Here is a 16,133-nt window from a genome sequence, read left to right on the forward strand (position 1 = left end):
AACATTCAGGCTCTTTTATTTCAAACAAAATTGAACAAGGTGATGGGAACAAGCCATCAGCTGTGCATCAACCTTACAAACTTCAACATGTAAAACTTGATGTTTTCTTTTCTGCACAGAAAAAAAAACATCAAGTAAAACCAACCTTTCTTATTGCAAATGAATTGAAAAATATTCTATGCTGCATTTGAGGCTCCCTGGGTCCAGACTTAAAAGGCCGGAAGTCTGCAACCAGCTCCGAAATTGAGATTTCACTTGAGTCTGTGCTTGTAAAATATACTAAAAGTTTCAGGAATAACATTTTTGTAAGGATCTTCTGTAGTGTTTCAGTGCACGGAATGAGGTTAGTTAAAATGAATTAAATCAGTATATGCATCTTTGCTTGCCGACTTCAACCCAAGTCTGGTGTAGCCTTTCCCAGATCAGAGTAATGACACTTCCCAGGGGGACTCGAATGCAGCATTAATCCCACGATACGATCAGGCCATCAGAGTAACAGAACACATGAAGCACAATAAATAATCTGAGTCATGAGAGAGAGACAACATGCAGGGGGAAAGAGGAACAGAAGGTCTCTTCATTCTTGCTACGACACCATAAATAGTTGCTCTCTGGTGGAAAGTAAAGCACGAACCCTGGTGAGCCGCCTTGTATGCAAAACCAAACAACCATTCAAAGCTTTCACTGACATCAGTTGAATAATAGCTGCACAGTGTTCAGGTCGGACTTCACCATTTAGAGATATTCATTACAGCCAGCTGGGAACAATGTCAAACAAACCATAAATAAATAAAACACGTACTTCTTCATTCTATTTACAAATGTGAGTAAATGGACATTTTTACAAAAACATATTTACAACTATTTACAATGTTGCAAAAGGTAGTTAGCTACAATTACTTATTAACAACAACAACAAAAAAGAACATTTTCTTCACTTTGGTTGATGTCAGAATGACTCAGCAGCTTCTTCATTTCAAAATGTAAACCACCTGTGGCTCCAAACGGCCGCAGCGTATTTGGTGATTGGACAAAACAAAGTAAGCAGCAACGTAAAAGTGTTGCCGATGAATATTACAGATCACAACAAAAGGCTGTCTGACATGGGAGCCAAATAAAATGCACGACCCTGGTTCCCGAGTGAGAAAAGGCCACGGTGTGGAAGGCAGAGAGATCAGTAAGGCGTCAGATACGTTTCTCCCAACTAGTGGAGTGTCGTTACAAGGCACAAATTAACCGCTAAGACTTTACAGTTAACGACTTTAGAGTCGGACATGCATTGCAGTGAAAACATTTGTTATGAAATAAATACAATAAATGCAAAATGTAGGTTTCAGTAGGCTTTGGGTCAATTTGCCCCTTCCCCAGTTCTTACAGCCAATTTCAAACCCACACATTCTCATTTTGTCCTGTTTTGTACCCATAATCCCGCTATTTCTTACATATTCAACTAGGCATCAGTGTTTCTTGGCATTTTTCCAGTTATTGCTTAATTTAGCTCTTAACACTAGTTGACTTCAATTAAATGCCACAAATCAAACTGACCAAACCAATTTAACCCAAGGGTTAAGAAAGCGCAAGTATGAAATGGTGAAGGGGCAAGATGACGAGATTTTTTAAAATTTTGACGTGATTTTGTGTTACTAAGTATGTTCAAGCAGCATCAAAAGAGTCAAAGCTCCCAGATTAGCATCGTCTTCTGATACTGCGTGTTGCTCTTTTACTTAGAAAAAAAAGTGTGACTGTTTGTACCCGTGCTTTCGTTTGCCATACTAGAGTTGAGAGAAGCTCTTTTGCAGGCTTGTACGGCACAGTGCTGAGGTCGAGAACAAACGACAAAAGTAGGTCACTGGAAAAAGGGAGGGCTTGTGAAGAAGCAGGTCTTGTTTCCCCAGAAGAAAAAAATAAAAAAATCTTCAGGTAAAGTTCTTCAGATCATGCAATTTCCATGTCGTCCATGCTCACAATTTGCCTCTGCAAAAAAACAAGTAGGTAAAGGATTATTTAGATTCGCTTGTAAAGTTTCGAAGCCACGCAAAGGAAGCCGTTAACAGAGAACAATGCCGGGCTACCTCGGGATAGACGAAGCCGTCAGAGCCGTTCCTGCAGATGTGCACCTCGTCCTCAGTGGTTTTCTGGTACACGGGATTGGCGAAGTGGATGGTGTTGGTGTTCTTCCTGTGCCAGTTTCTCCAAAACAACACTGCTCCACACACCAGTGCCGCTATGATCGCTGCAGAAGAAAGGAGGAAAGTACATCCATGTCACATCATATCACAAAAAAAAAAACAAAAAAAAAAAGACTGCCAAGATTAAATGTTTAAGTTTAATGATGGATCGGATAAAAGGTGGAACGTACCGAGTGGTAGAAAAACGTAGAGAGCAACAGAATGAGACGCAGGAGCTTCCTCGGGCATCACGGCTTTTTGGAAGCCTAAAGAAGAAAGCAAGAATACAGTTCTTTTTTTTAACATATACCTTTTAATAGCGTTTTTTTTTTTCTTTTATTACATATTTAAAACCGTATGTAATATGTCAAAAATAATTTAAAGAATCAGTAGTTTATTATTTCCATTGCTGTCAAAAAGAAAAATCTAAGAATTTAACAAACGTGTGTTGACCAAGAAAAAAGAAATTAAAAATTGTTTTTGCAAGTTTTGGTAACAAATTGCGTGTTTCTTGTTTATCTTCACATTTTGCTTTACCTTGAGCAGTTCCAGCAGGTTTCTCTGTGGTCTGTGTGGGCTGGACAGATGAGGTAGTGGTGGTGCCACGTGTAGCTGGTTTAGTGGTGGTTGTCTTGGACATGACAGGTGGGTCAGTCCTGGCAGGAGGTGCAACTGAGCACATACAAGACATCAGAGAATAAGAGTTAACTCTCGGCACCGGAGGATGGATCTAAAGGTTTGTGAATATTTGTGCAGAAGAAACATACCTGCCACACATTTCTTCATGTCGGCGGCCATCACCATGTTGTCTGGACAGGCGCAGGTGTATTTAGGAGAGCTCTCGTTAAACAGAGGAGCAGGAAGGCACAGGTGCTCACAACCTCCATTTATGCTGTTGCCTTCTCTGCACCAGTTTATGCCTAAAAGAAAGCATTGTAACGACATCAATTTAAGATATGTTTCACAAATGAACTTGATTTGGAGACGACTTCTCACTTCCTACTTTTGAGATGATTTGAAACTACAAATCCAGATCTTTCATGAAAGAATTATACTTAAAGGAGCAGCAAGGGTGTCACATTGTGTGTGTGAGCACTTGGACTAAAGCAAGATTTTACAATTTATCTTAAAATAAATGATGACATAGCTGACATGTTAAGCTGTCATTAACATTGTTTAACAATTAACTCAATCAGGATTGCTGATATGCATTTAACTAGAAAATGTTCATTCTAACCGAAATGCTTGGATTTAAATCCAGAATGCTTAATAGCAGACGGAGGTTGGAAGCTCAACAGGATAAAGGATGACTTTTGGTGTAGAGTTCAACTTTCCTGTTGCCTATTAAAATTAGCTCAGAATCAAATGACCTATTTGACAGTTTGACAAAGCATCCCTCAGGGCTATGAATAGATATGGGGCAAATGCTTCCTTTTCCTAATAAGTTGGGCAAGAAACAACCAAATCAAAAGTAAGAAAGGGCAAAGGGAGTAAATGACCTCCATCTGCCAAAGTCTCTGCCTTTGCTCTAGCAGCCTTAATGAACTTTGCTCTGTTGAAAATAACTTAAGTTCAAATGGTTGTTGCAGCCCTTCCTGTTGTTGTGCTTTTTTGAACACCTTACTTAAAATAGCTACATTTTAGTTTCCCTTCCATAGTAACAAGACTGTTAGTGGTAGCGATTAGGTTTGGTATGGTTGGAAGATTTTAAAAAAAAAAAGGATTTCTCTTTGTCGCTAATGTTTTATGTTTGCATGTAAATGTTGAGATGAATGCTTACTGATTGGCTGCTTCAGGCTGTGGTAAAGAACAAGGCCCTCTGGATTTTGGAGATCAGTCACCAACTCATTGATGTAATTTCCTGTTAGGCGGTTAGCACTGGAAACTGTGCCATGGAAGGAGTCTGTCCAAAAAACTTTCTCCTGTTTTAGAAGAAATAAAAACATTTAATCAACTGACTACATGCATCATACAATGTTCAGTAAGCTGTGATTTAACTGAGGAATAACAGGTGTTGTCACTGACCTCAAAGACAGTCAGTGAGAAGGGATGATGGATGTTTTCTTCTCCAGCTATGACCGTGTGTCTGGTCCCTCCATTAACATCAACACTGAAGATAGCATGCAGCTTGGCATCCACCCAGTACAGACGCTGGTTTACCATGTCTGTTTAGAGCGAAAGGCACAAATGTGGCTCATTAGACAGGGAAATGACATGCTTTGTTTCAACTCCGATTTCCATAGAGCTCTGTTTACCAAGGGTGATGCCATTGGGCCATTCGATGTTATCTGTCACCAAGGCAACACGACCGTCTCCGTTGAGTCCACACTTCTCAATCTTAGGCTCATCTCCCCAGTCAGTCCAGTACATAAAGCTGAGGAGGACACAGAAAAATTAGCAAAATAAGCTTGAATTTTTAAAATAACCAAATCATTCAAAGGACATTTTTCCTCACTTATTTTCTGGGTCAATTGTGATGGCTCTAGGCCTCCCAAGTCTCTCATTGATGAGAGTCTTCCTTTTGTTGCCTTCTGTAGTTGCCACAGAGATGGTCTTCAAGGTGCTGTCAGTCCAGTAGATGTTGCCATGGATCCAATCCACAACAAGGCCTTCTGGGGCTTCAATCCCGTTTTCAATCACAACGTTGTGATTAGCAGAGTTGTTGGCCATGTCAATGTTTGAGCTGTGGGGAAGGAGACAACAGCATGGACTTAGAGAGAGATGATTAATTTAAAATGTGTGAGACAAATAATTAAAATCCGTCAGGCTCACCTAAAGATTTTCTTCTGAGAGAGGTCCGACCAGAAGATCTTCTTGTTCGGCATGTCAAGATCCAGAGCCACAGCGTTTTTCAGCTCTGGGATCAGCCTGGTATACTCACTGCGGTCCACTGTGAGCTCCCTGACCTCGTGCTTTGTGGTGAAGAACAGCGTGGCCACTGTCCCTGCAGAAAACACAAGAGAGTCGGTTTTAGCTTTCAGACAGGGCTATTGAGAGGGAAAGTATTGTTGAGGAGCACAATCTGGCTACCTGATTCAGCTTTGCATGTTTTGCTCACTGGATTAATTTGATAGCCGTCATTGCAGTCACACTTGTAGCTTCCAGGCAGGTTGATGCAGATCTGACTGCAGGTGTCTGGCACCTCACATTCATCGATGTCTGCAGATGGATGAACACAGGTTCAAGAGATTAGCATACTGAGGACAAGTCATACACTAAAGAGGATCTCTGTCATTTCCCAGTTTAATCTATGACTCCGTCAGTTTGGTGGCTTTTTGCACACTGGACCTTAAAAAACACACTTTTTGTACCTTCACATGTTCGATTGTCACTCTTCAGTCTGTATCCAGCAGGGCAGGAGCAGTTGTAGCCGATCTTCAGGTCATTGCATTGATGAGAACAACTGTTACTTCCTGTTGAACACTCGTTTTTGCCTGTGGAGACAAATAAATATAAAACATGTCAGGTATTTCCTCATGCCAGTTGGTTGGTAATGCTGCTGTATTGCCAGTTTGCCTATATTAAAACTGTAGAGGATGTTTATCCAGAAGGTAGCTTACCACACTCAAGAGGTTCGTCAGACTGGTCGTTGCAGTCTCTGTTTGAGTCACATACTTTGTCCATGCTGATGCACTCCCCACTGCCACACTTGAAGTTGGTTGGACCTTCACACACATTATCTGTGGAAACAGAACAGGAACTTGAGAAACTGTAGAGAAAAACACCTTAGGACATGAAAACCTCTGCTTCCGTATGCAAAGATGTCGCCTCGTAAAAGTACTCTTGAATGAGAGGCCCACCTGTTTGACAGCCAGCTTCATCACTGTTGTCCCCACAGTCGTTTGCCGAGTTACACTTCAGGGCTTCACTGATACAGACACCGTTCCCACACTGGAATTGACCATCGTGACAACTGGGCTGACCTGGAAAATTGTGCAAACTGCTTAGAAGATTGGACAACAATGGTAAGAGGGATTAAGTCAAACTCCAAGAGAACCGACTTACTGCAGTTGAATTCATCTGACTGGTCTGAGCAGTCGGGACTTCCATCACACCTCCAAGCCCTATGAATACATTCACCGTTTGTGCACTCAAAATCATGGGCGCCACATCGCGACGGCTTCTTCAACGTCTGCCTCCCCTCGCAGTTCTCCGGCCACTCGTCAGACCCGTCCAGACAGTCCCTGTCTCCGTCACATTTCCACAGCATTGGCACGCAAATTGAATTGTTGCACTGGAAGGACCGAGGGTGGCAGGTGGGCTTGGGACAGTTCACCTCGTCTGAGCCATCAGAGCAGTCCCGGTCTTTGTCACAAACGTAAGCCTTGGATATGCACTGACCATTGGTGCATCTAAACTCATCGGTCTTGCATTCTTTTGTAGCTGTGTTGAAAGCAAGGGGAAGGAGAATAAGTTAATGTGATGACATGCTCAGAATTTCAAACAGTTCATAGTTTGTGTTATGGGTAGATATTAGAATTACAGTGAACGTATATACACATTTCTTCATGGTAAACCTACACTTACAAAACACATTTTACCCTATAGCCAGTACAACAGTTTAAGCACGTTAATCTTTAAAAAGCGACATTTTATTTCAAGTGAACATAGAAATAATCATATATAGTTTAATGGATAACGTACTTCCCTCAGTGTGAATTACATTTTTGTTTTGCTCCACTTCAAATAATCTCTCAGTCTTTTAATTATTAACCTGTTATTGACTGGGCTGCTTTTTGTTGGATGAATTTCCAGCAACCGACCAGATAAAATCATTTCTTGTAGGAAGTCTGCACTGGTGGGATACTTACTGCAGTTTCTCTCATCGGCGCCGTTGTCACAGTCGGCTTTGCCGTCACAATGCCAGCTCTTTGGTATGCACTGGTTCAAAGGCGCCCCGCAGTTGAACTGGGACTCCATGCACGTTTTTGCCGCTGAGGAGGGAATCAAGAATAAAGGTTGAAATTTCTGTATGTGGACACAAATAATGCATCTTTTTTTATTTGTTTAGGTCAAATAAAAATACTCATGAGAAAGAAAAACTAACATACAACAGACAGCTGCTAGTTCATCACTCCCATCGCCACAATCGTCGTTTCCATCACAGATCCACCTGCGGGTGATGCATCTCCCGTTTCCGCACTTAAACTGAGTGGAGCTGCATGTGAAGGCTGCATCTGCAGATGACAAGCGAAGGTAATGTCACACCAGAACATACCAACATTTACAGACTCTGTGAATGTTATCAGCAATTCCAGCTCAGCTTGCATCTCCCGGATAAAAGGCTCTTGCAGCAGCGTGAGCTGCGTGTGTCAACACAGCTCATACCCTATTAGAGTTAATGTTTGACCCAAAATTGTATACAATGAGACCAGTTCCAATTGAAGGTTCCTGGAGTTCAGATAAGGAACAGTGTGAAAACCACACCTTTTGTTTGTTGCTTAACCCAGAGGAGATTACAAAATTATATTAACATTTGACTCATGGTTAGGCAAGATATGGAGTAACACTAACTGTTTGACGAAACCAGCATCCAAGTATATAATTATAAGGTTCTTTATACTCGGAAGTCTAAATTTCCATGTTTAAAGTTTGAAAAATTACTAGAACAGTCTCAAAGTCACAATTCTGAGTGAGGAAGTCAAAGGTTTCTCATCAACTCCGACTTCAACATCCAAAATGGCTGCCTGGCTTGTGAAACTTTGAAATAGCTGCTTGGTGTTATTAAGTCTTTGACTCATGAATATATAATTTCCTTCAGAGAACATTATTTGTTGGCTTGTATTGGTTAGTATATGGAGTACATCAATTAGCAGATCCCACTGGTCTTTCATTTTTGAACCATAACTTAGTTCATTTGCATTTGATGTCATTCCTAGATGCAGGTTCTGCACATTTCTAAGGATTAAATTCAAGACATTTTGAGATATTTTTAATTTGTGATTAGCAGACCAAGTCAGTTGGTAAAGTCTCTGTTGTTTCCCTCATTTTTTTTTCCCACTGAGATTATCTTATGGATTGCTTTTCTCCACTTAGGGCTGATTATACACGATATCTTTGGAAACTCTCACAACTGGGCAGATATCAGGAAGCTTTTTATGAAAGGGACCACAGTGTTGGAGATCTTCTCTTGCCATAGATTCCATGTGGATTTCTAATAAAGCAAGCATCATTTTAAACTATTTATCTTTTTGCCTTTTTGACATTCAGAGAATATTACTTTAAATTTCTTCATATTTATATTGTCAGTGATTAATGAAAACATTTATTCTAGTCCACTGTATACGTGTACCAAGGTGTGAGAACAACCCCCTAACTTTATCACCAGTACGGAAGCAGAGTTATTTTTTAACAAGGATGTGGTAGCAGTAGACTCACTGACCGGGTTAAACTTTAAAAGTTTATGCCGTCACACTGAAAGTGTTTTATTTCCAGCTCAAAGGCCTTATCAGCAGCTGGTTACAGCAGCAGCCAAAGCATCAGAAGAGCACAGGTGGAACATACAAGGGCCTCTCTCATCATCCTCCATCACTGTTTGCACTGCCTTTTTTTTTTGTCCTCAGTCACCTGGAGGCTGGGCCCATTGTCAGACTGTCCCTTTAAGACAATACCATGGGAGGAGTTGAACCATCACACCACCAGTTGCTGATTGGCCCCAGGATGGCATTCCTCACAACAACATGCAACTCTACAGAGAGCAGGTAGTCTGTCCAGCTGCTAGCATCATAGAGTGATGAAAGAAAACTGGTTAAACAGCTTCCTACAAGAAATTATTTTACAGTGTCACCTTAATGCTTCGATTGGGAGGAATCTGATGTAGTAACATTTACGAGAATTTTCCCTCCCTCTGATTACTCATTTCAGGAACCAGTAAAGCACACACACTAATGGACACACATGGCAGGGAATCCGGGAAGATTGCACAAGAAGAAAGTTTCTGACATAAACTTCTTCTGTGCAAAAAAGTACAACGCCTTCCACTCTCTTTGCCTTTTTAGGAATCAACTTTATAATACGCCAGAAAAAAACAGAACTACAAGTGGGTCACATTTGACTTCACATCCCAGCTCCAGAATCCTGACCTCATCTCTGAGGTTAGGAGGAAATAGGAACCACTCCAGACTACACTTCGGTTTTCCACCGTTAATCATCCCATTAACCATCGTTAACTCTTTCTAATTCAAAAGTTCTCAAAGAGAAGCTTGGTCATTACATTGTAGTTAATTGCTACTTCTGACAGTGACATAATGCATGTTGTTGAGCATAGCAGAACTGAGAATAGCAGAGTAGTAGTCAATGCTCACTGACTGACCGGTTCATTTGCACAACGGAAAAACACCAATCAAAAGTTGGATTTGGAATCACAAACCACAGCTAGGATGCTGCAAAGAAAGTACTCCATTTGCTTCTGCAGAAAAACAAATGCAATCCGTGCTTAACTATGCAACTACCACACCTCACTACATGCCATATAAGGAGGCATTTCCGCAAAAAGCCACTACAATCAACCTTGAGCTCAGAAAGACACTTAAGGTGAGACCTGTTTGACGGCAGAAACCGGCAGAGTGGTTTGACAAGTTGTTGGGACGTTACGGCTCAACAACGTTCCCTTATTAGAGCATAAGGCAGTCCTGTTATTTAGTGGTAAATCCTTGTGATATGTGCACAGTGAGAACCTACACAAAGAGGTGCTTTTATGTGGTCAAACATGTGCTCAGCAATTAATAACCAGCAGGTGCATACATCACATTGGGTAAGTCATAAAGATGAGCTTTGACTGTTGAGACTTTACAGGAGTCACTAGGCGACAAGTTACTGATCCTGTTTGAAACCAAACAGGATGAAACCAAGCTGCTGACTAGTTCTGGATCAAATATGGATCCACCCAGGTCTGAGTTAACTTAGTGGATCGGGGCTGGGTTATGGGTTTCACTCACCCTAATTCTGGGTTTCCGAAAAAGAAATTACAAGAGTACAAGGTTGATACATGTTTAGACTGATGCATTTAATGAATAAAAAAAATAATATATCAGATTTTCTCTATGTATTCTTCCAGTCACCAGTCAGAGCCCAATAAGGGAAAATGAGCAACTGTGGCTCTCTGGATGTTTAGGTTGTACAGATCTAGCTTTAGGCAACTAACATTATGGTTAACAGTTTAACAATTAACCTGGATTAACAATTCATCTGGTTCATATGTGGATGAAAGTAAAGTTATGTTGGCCTCAGCCTGGAAAGAGTGACTTATTTTAGAAGCACGATCAACAGAAAGTGACGCTACATTAAATAAACCAGAGCCAGATTTATATTTATTGCTCTCTATACCCCCCCCCCCCCACACACACACACACACACAGAGAGAGACAGAGAGGGACAGAGAGGGAAGGTGGGGGGAGACCATCTGGAAAATCTGATGACTGGAAATAAAGGCAGCAAAACAGAAAAAATATAGATTTAGGAAAATTCTTTGAAGAGAGCAGAGATTTGTGGGTGGATATCTGCTGGTTAAATGAATCAACTGCACACAGTTAAGGACCGTTCTCTCCTTTCACATAGTTTACTTTTGATTTTATATACCTTTAGCTAATCATAGGCAACATTCCCTTTCAGCATTATATAATGGATTCAGGATCCTGAAAGGTTGTTTTACTTTTACCTTTGCATTTTTAGTTGACAAATCTTAGAAGAAAAAAACAAACTGGAAAATGTAAATAGTTAAATCACCTAATCATCAACTGCATCTAATATCTGTACATATAGTAACAGTTTCTAGTCTCTCGCTACATATTTTTGACTATCTGTAAACAATAATCTGTATTTAAAACTATCTGTACGTTCACATACATACTGTTATTTTTGCAGAGTCATTCTAACAAAATATTCCCTCCTGAATAAAAAGAAAATCACGCATTAGAAGCTGCATGTTGTGAAAGTCGATGTCATAGGAAATTGTCGGCAGCAAGAGGTGAACACTTTTCTAGCGACTTCCTTCCTTGACAACCGTCTAAAATTTGTCCCGCCCACCGGAAAAGAAAAAAAAACCCAAATCCGTGAACCTGACTGGATGCAACGTGCACTGATGGCAGAAGCAGCCAATCACAGCGCTGTGCGTACGTTTCATTCAAACGCAAACCTCATCGAGGTTATTATCTCAAAACTTTATCATCCAGGTTTTCAACAGGAAATCCATCACAGTTAAGAGCTAAAATTGAAAGTAAATTTCAGTTAGAGATTTCAAGACGAGAAAAACTAGGGTGTCAAACAAGTGTTAATTTAATTACATCCGTTTTAAAGTGAAACAAGCAGAATTAAACCGCATTTTATTGGCATTATAATGGGGTTATTTAAACGGCATCGACATGACTCAGTATAACAACCCGCACTCATTTAGACAGTGATCTTCCTTTATTTTGGATAAAACGTCTTACCTGTTTGAGCCAGACAGTGAATCAGCATCAGCAGACACCAACATGTAGACAGTCCCTTCCACGCCCCGGTCATGTCCTGTCCTTATTTGTCCCTCAACAGAATGAAAAGTCAGCTTAGACAGCGCAGGTTGGAGATGGAGACGAGATCCGAGGTGGGTTCTGCCGGTTCAAGAGTCTGGGTCAAAGAGTGGACAGCTGGGGTTCTGTACCGGTAAAATCCTCAGTGGTCAGTGTCGCATCTCGGCATGTTTTAAGTAGCTGACAGGCGGGCGGGGCTTAGAACAGTGGGGTGATGTTAGAAATTAGGCGTGATGGGACAATGGGAGGAGCCACAATGTTGCTGCATCACTATCTCTTGTCATCATCTGTTTGTTTGTTTGTTAGTTTGTTTTTTCCCTATAAAATCTGTATAGTGTGTGCGCGTGTGTCTTTACAGTTAAATTAGTACAGTATTAGTGCAGTTGAGCAATATATATATAGCACACACACTAATGTGTGCCACAAATATATCATGAGACATATTGGTTCAGTCAAAATGTTGGAAAAAAATATATATAAAAAAATAAGAGTAACAATAATTATAATGTACAAGCCTTTAAAATAAGAAATACTGTGAAGCTATTAAAATGGAAATATTCTCACATGTAAAAGAGGCACAACTGAGTAGGATATTGTGGGCGTGATGTGAGCATTAAAAAGACAACAGACTATTTACAATACAGGATATCAGTCCACTACAGCAAAACAATGTGTAATAAGAGCATAAATTATATTTAAATTTGTAAAAAGTGTGTGAAGGACCGGTATTAGTGATTGTATTTGTATCTAATGATTGTTCTGGAGACTTCTCTAAGAATGAAATTTATAGATTAATTTAATTTCCAATCCTGCTTACAGCAGGAAGATGGCAAGATAAATATGGCTCCTCTTCCAGCCTAGTTTGTCACAGATCTGACTGTAAATATGAGCACATTTAGCTGAATAGATATTTGTTTTTGTTGCTATTTCCTGACTTATGAAGAAAAATTCACAAAGACATGGGTTTCATGTAGTTTTCTTGTTTTTTCCTATTTTGAAAAGTGCCTAAGAGAATTCAGTCTGTTACATTTATGACTCAGAAAGCAGGAAGTCATAGATTAATGTCAATAAAAGCCAGAATATCTAAGTTAATGAAGACAATTATCTTACAAAAAAAGTCAAATTGAAAATGAATTATGTAATTTTTAATCAACACCAGGCATAAATGTTTAAAGTGCTTTACCTACAATTGCATCATTATGCCCCTCTGGTAAAAGTTCTCCCCATTTTATATACAAAACTTATTTGTGCCATTTATCTATGGAAAACTGCATCATGTAATCTGTGACTTTTACCATTTTCCTTCTGGCTTAATCTAAAAGCTATAGGACAATCTGTTTTAATAGTATATTAACACCATGCAGAGGAAGGCCAGTCACTGGGCTTTCTGTGAGTTTCTCTGGAGCTAGATTAGAATAAAGAGCAGAAGAAGACTGTAACATATTGCACATGCTTTCCCAAATTATTCAGCTTCCAGAAAAAGATAGGATGTTATCTGAAGCTAAGGCATCTCCCTTCCACACCAGTAACTGCACCTCTTTTTGTGCTGTGCTCTACGATGTATTTTGCATCAGTGGAAAAGGGGATATTTTGTTTTGCAAATGTCTCTATTTGCTTTTTGATTAGAGCATTGACACTGTACACAAATTAATCATGTTTTACATCTGTTAGGTCTAGTTCATGCAACAAATTAAAGCAGATCTGGGTTGTTTTTTTTCCACTTCAGTTTGGTAAAATGACATTTAAGCTGCTTTATCTGTTTATTTAGGCACCTATTCATTTGAATGTTTCTACTTAAATTAAAGTCAAATCAAATATTATGCAGCTTCCTTCCAGCCGAGTTGCTGGGAGGTTTCACTTATTTGAGTGTGAATCTGAGCCCAAGCTCAGCTTGAGTCTGCTCCCTTCTTTAATGTTTATTGTCACAGCTTTTCTCACTGTGATTCAATGTGATTCAATGTTTGAACTATGTTTCATGACTCATAATCCTTTGTGGTCTCACTAAGAGAACTGCTGTTATTATTAAGAATATAAGTTGTTTTTTTTTTAAATCAGGTTTTCCTTTTTCTGACAGGCACCCTGGGGAGGCGCCCCTTTCATAATTCACCAAATGAGTCGGAAAAAAAATAAAAGACATAGGTGTGTGGTGAGTGGACCTTATTCAAATGTTGCCCAGGAATGAGCATCTTGAGGTTTTCCATAAATGTCAGAATTGCTGCTGGGTTGCATTCTTTGCTCCACCCGCTGCAGACTCAGACACACTGTAGCTACAACATGAATGGTGCAGTTTCACACTGTCGGCTTGTAGGACTGCGTTAGACAAAGCAATTCGGAAGCTTTTTATACCGAGTTCCACCTCTGCAAAAATTCCCATAATGCATATTTTCTTATATGATTTTCGTACAGTTGAAAGACGGTGTTTAATTGTGTATTCAGTTCTTACTAAGAGATATCCACTACCACAGTGGAGTGGGCACCTAGACAGTCGCCTAAAGCTGAATTACTAAAGTAAGACACACAATAACCATGGGCCATTCGCCTGACACCTTTCAAGAAATCACTGAAACAAATACTGTAAAATGTGTTATTTTAAGAAAAGCAAGAAGGATTTAGTGGTCCAAGATTTTTTTTTTAACACAGCTAAATACACTCTTATGTTTCTCTCAGGCTGAAATGTTGCTTTGGTTTGTATGTGTGATGGTTTTTTACTGGAAGTAATTTACCCCCAAAATGCAAACTTACAATTTGCATTTACACATTTACTAAAACTTATTAAAAAAAAACATCTAGAAAGCAAAAAGAAGATGGAAAAACATAAGTTCTCCAAATTGCGTTAGGATTTGGATTTCTGCTTTGATGTTAATGTCTCATCAGTCATTTGATGAAAATCTACATTTGTGTTGCTAGTTTTGGTGTTTTTGCATAGCAAACAAATCCTCTCCAAGGCTGTTTTTAGGCCCTAAACCAGGTTAAATTTGGAGTGGGGGCCACATAAAATCTTTTAAATAATAATAAACATCACAAGTTTGGTTTTGTATATTCCTACTAATTCATCTTGTGCACAAATAACTGTATATTTGTAAATTTTGAGGGACAGAAGTAGAGCTTCTTGCTCCAAACTGTTCACTTGGATACTTCGATGGCAATGTTTGCGCTATGCAACAAAAGAAATGGATTGGTTCCTCGCTAATAGAATGTGATGCTTGTAAATCCACACTGTTTACATTCTCCACATAAAAAAGGAAGCTCAAACGGAAGTCCAACAGGAACAAAGTGTTGTCAACGGCTCGTCTGAGTGCATGTTTTGATAATGAGTAAAGACCCGGTGTTACGTACGCCTTGTGCCCAGTCATCTGTAAATCTTGTTGCGTCTCGGCTTAAAAATATCTGAACAGACACATTTAAAAACATCCAGGCCGTCAGGACAGTTTTGATGATAGCGATACTGACAGTATCAGTAATGGTACATGAGTAACAACATATCGGAGCTATGAGCACACACGGATACACATCTCACTACTTCCATGGTGCTAGCTTTAAAATAATTGTTTGCTTTTTTAAAGATGTGCACATCATAATGCACTAAAAGAAAGTAATAAAACTGTAAATTATATCTACTACCTTAAAATAACTTCCTTTAAAAGATAATGTATTAAAGAAAAGCCTGTATCTATCAAACGCAGAAGTATAGAGCTAATAATGAAGCTGGCATGGGGAACTCAGCTCATTGTTCTCGCAATGGTTATATCCTTGTCATTGGTGTTTTTCCTCACAAGGTAATTCTAACAGGGGCAGGCTGAATATTGTAAATGTCACATAGTCATAAAAATGTGAGCAAACACAAGGACTAATAAATGACGGTTTGGACTTGCATCCCTTTTATAAAGCAGCTAAGCAGGACTGACGATTCGTTGAAGTACAATAAATAAAAAAAATAAATAATGAAAGAATTAAGGTGAATAAACTAAGTTAAAATACTTTTTTACTGTGATACCCCTAAATAGGAGGCAACCAATTGCCTTCAAAAGTCTCCTGATTACTGACTAGAGTCCGCTTCTGTGTGATTTAATATCAGAATAAATTCAGCTGTTGTGAGAGTCTCAAAGGTTTGTTAAAGAACCAGGGTAAGGTTCTGAAACGATAAGCATAATGAGGCTTTGAATCAGGCATTCATCCCACAAATTCAACTTTTCTAGAAGAATTACGAAGACAGAAAGGCACTATTAAAAGACAATCATAAGTTGTGTTTGCTGTGTACCACAAACCACATAAAGAACCCAACAAAAATGGAAGAAGATTCTCTAGTCTGGTTACTTTTTGACTAACATTCAACACTCCATGTCTGGTGGAAAACTGTGAATCCTGGTAATGGCAGCATCATGCTGTGGTGATGCTTTTCTCCTGTGAACCAGGTCAGAGTTAATGGAAAGATGGATGGAGCTAATAAAATAAAACAATA

The 16,133-nt window shown here is 39.5% G+C and overlaps 1 protein-coding gene across 1 annotated transcript; it reads right to left on the bottom strand.

Moving 5' to 3' along the window:
* On the bottom strand, positions 1–11,839 carry ldlrb (low density lipoprotein receptor b). Its single transcript, XM_014981526.2, has 18 exons — positions 11,597–11,839; positions 7,220–7,345; positions 6,980–7,102; positions 6,174–6,551; positions 5,969–6,091; positions 5,729–5,848; positions 5,480–5,602; positions 5,199–5,327; positions 4,941–5,112; positions 4,624–4,851; positions 4,424–4,542; positions 4,194–4,333; positions 3,949–4,090; positions 2,936–3,088; positions 2,706–2,840; positions 2,360–2,434; positions 2,073–2,233; positions 1–1,974 (listed from the first exon to the last, which is right to left on the bottom strand). Exons 1-18 carry the CDS (start codon positions 11,667–11,669, stop codon positions 1,936–1,938), a joined length of 2,559 nt encoding a protein of 852 aa, XP_014837012.2. The 5' UTR covers positions 11,670–11,839; the 3' UTR covers positions 1–1,935.
* Between the last annotated feature and the right edge of the window lie 4,294 nt (positions 11,840–16,133).

This window comes from Poecilia mexicana, unplaced genomic scaffold, assembly GCF_051168715.1.
Source record: "Poecilia mexicana isolate PSO_F unplaced genomic scaffold, ASM5116871v1 scaffold_1, whole genome shotgun sequence".
Lineage (NCBI taxonomy): Eukaryota > Metazoa > Chordata > Actinopteri > Cyprinodontiformes > Poeciliidae > Poecilia > Poecilia mexicana.

Bases quoted from the DNA above. Each gene is read 5' to 3' on its own strand.
- ldlrb (XM_014981526.2), bottom strand. From the start codon at position 11,669: ATGACCGGGGCGTGGAAGGGACTGTCTACATGTTGGTGTCTGCTGATG. The intron at 5,849-5,968 runs GTGGGCCTCTCA...CTGTTTCCACAG, and splicing joins TGAAGCTGGCTGTCAAACAG to ATAATGTGTGTGAAGGTCCA. The intron at 4,091-4,193 runs GTCAGTGACAAC...CTTCTAAAACAG, and splicing joins TCTCACTGACTGTCTTTGAG to GAGAAAGTTTTTTGGACAGA.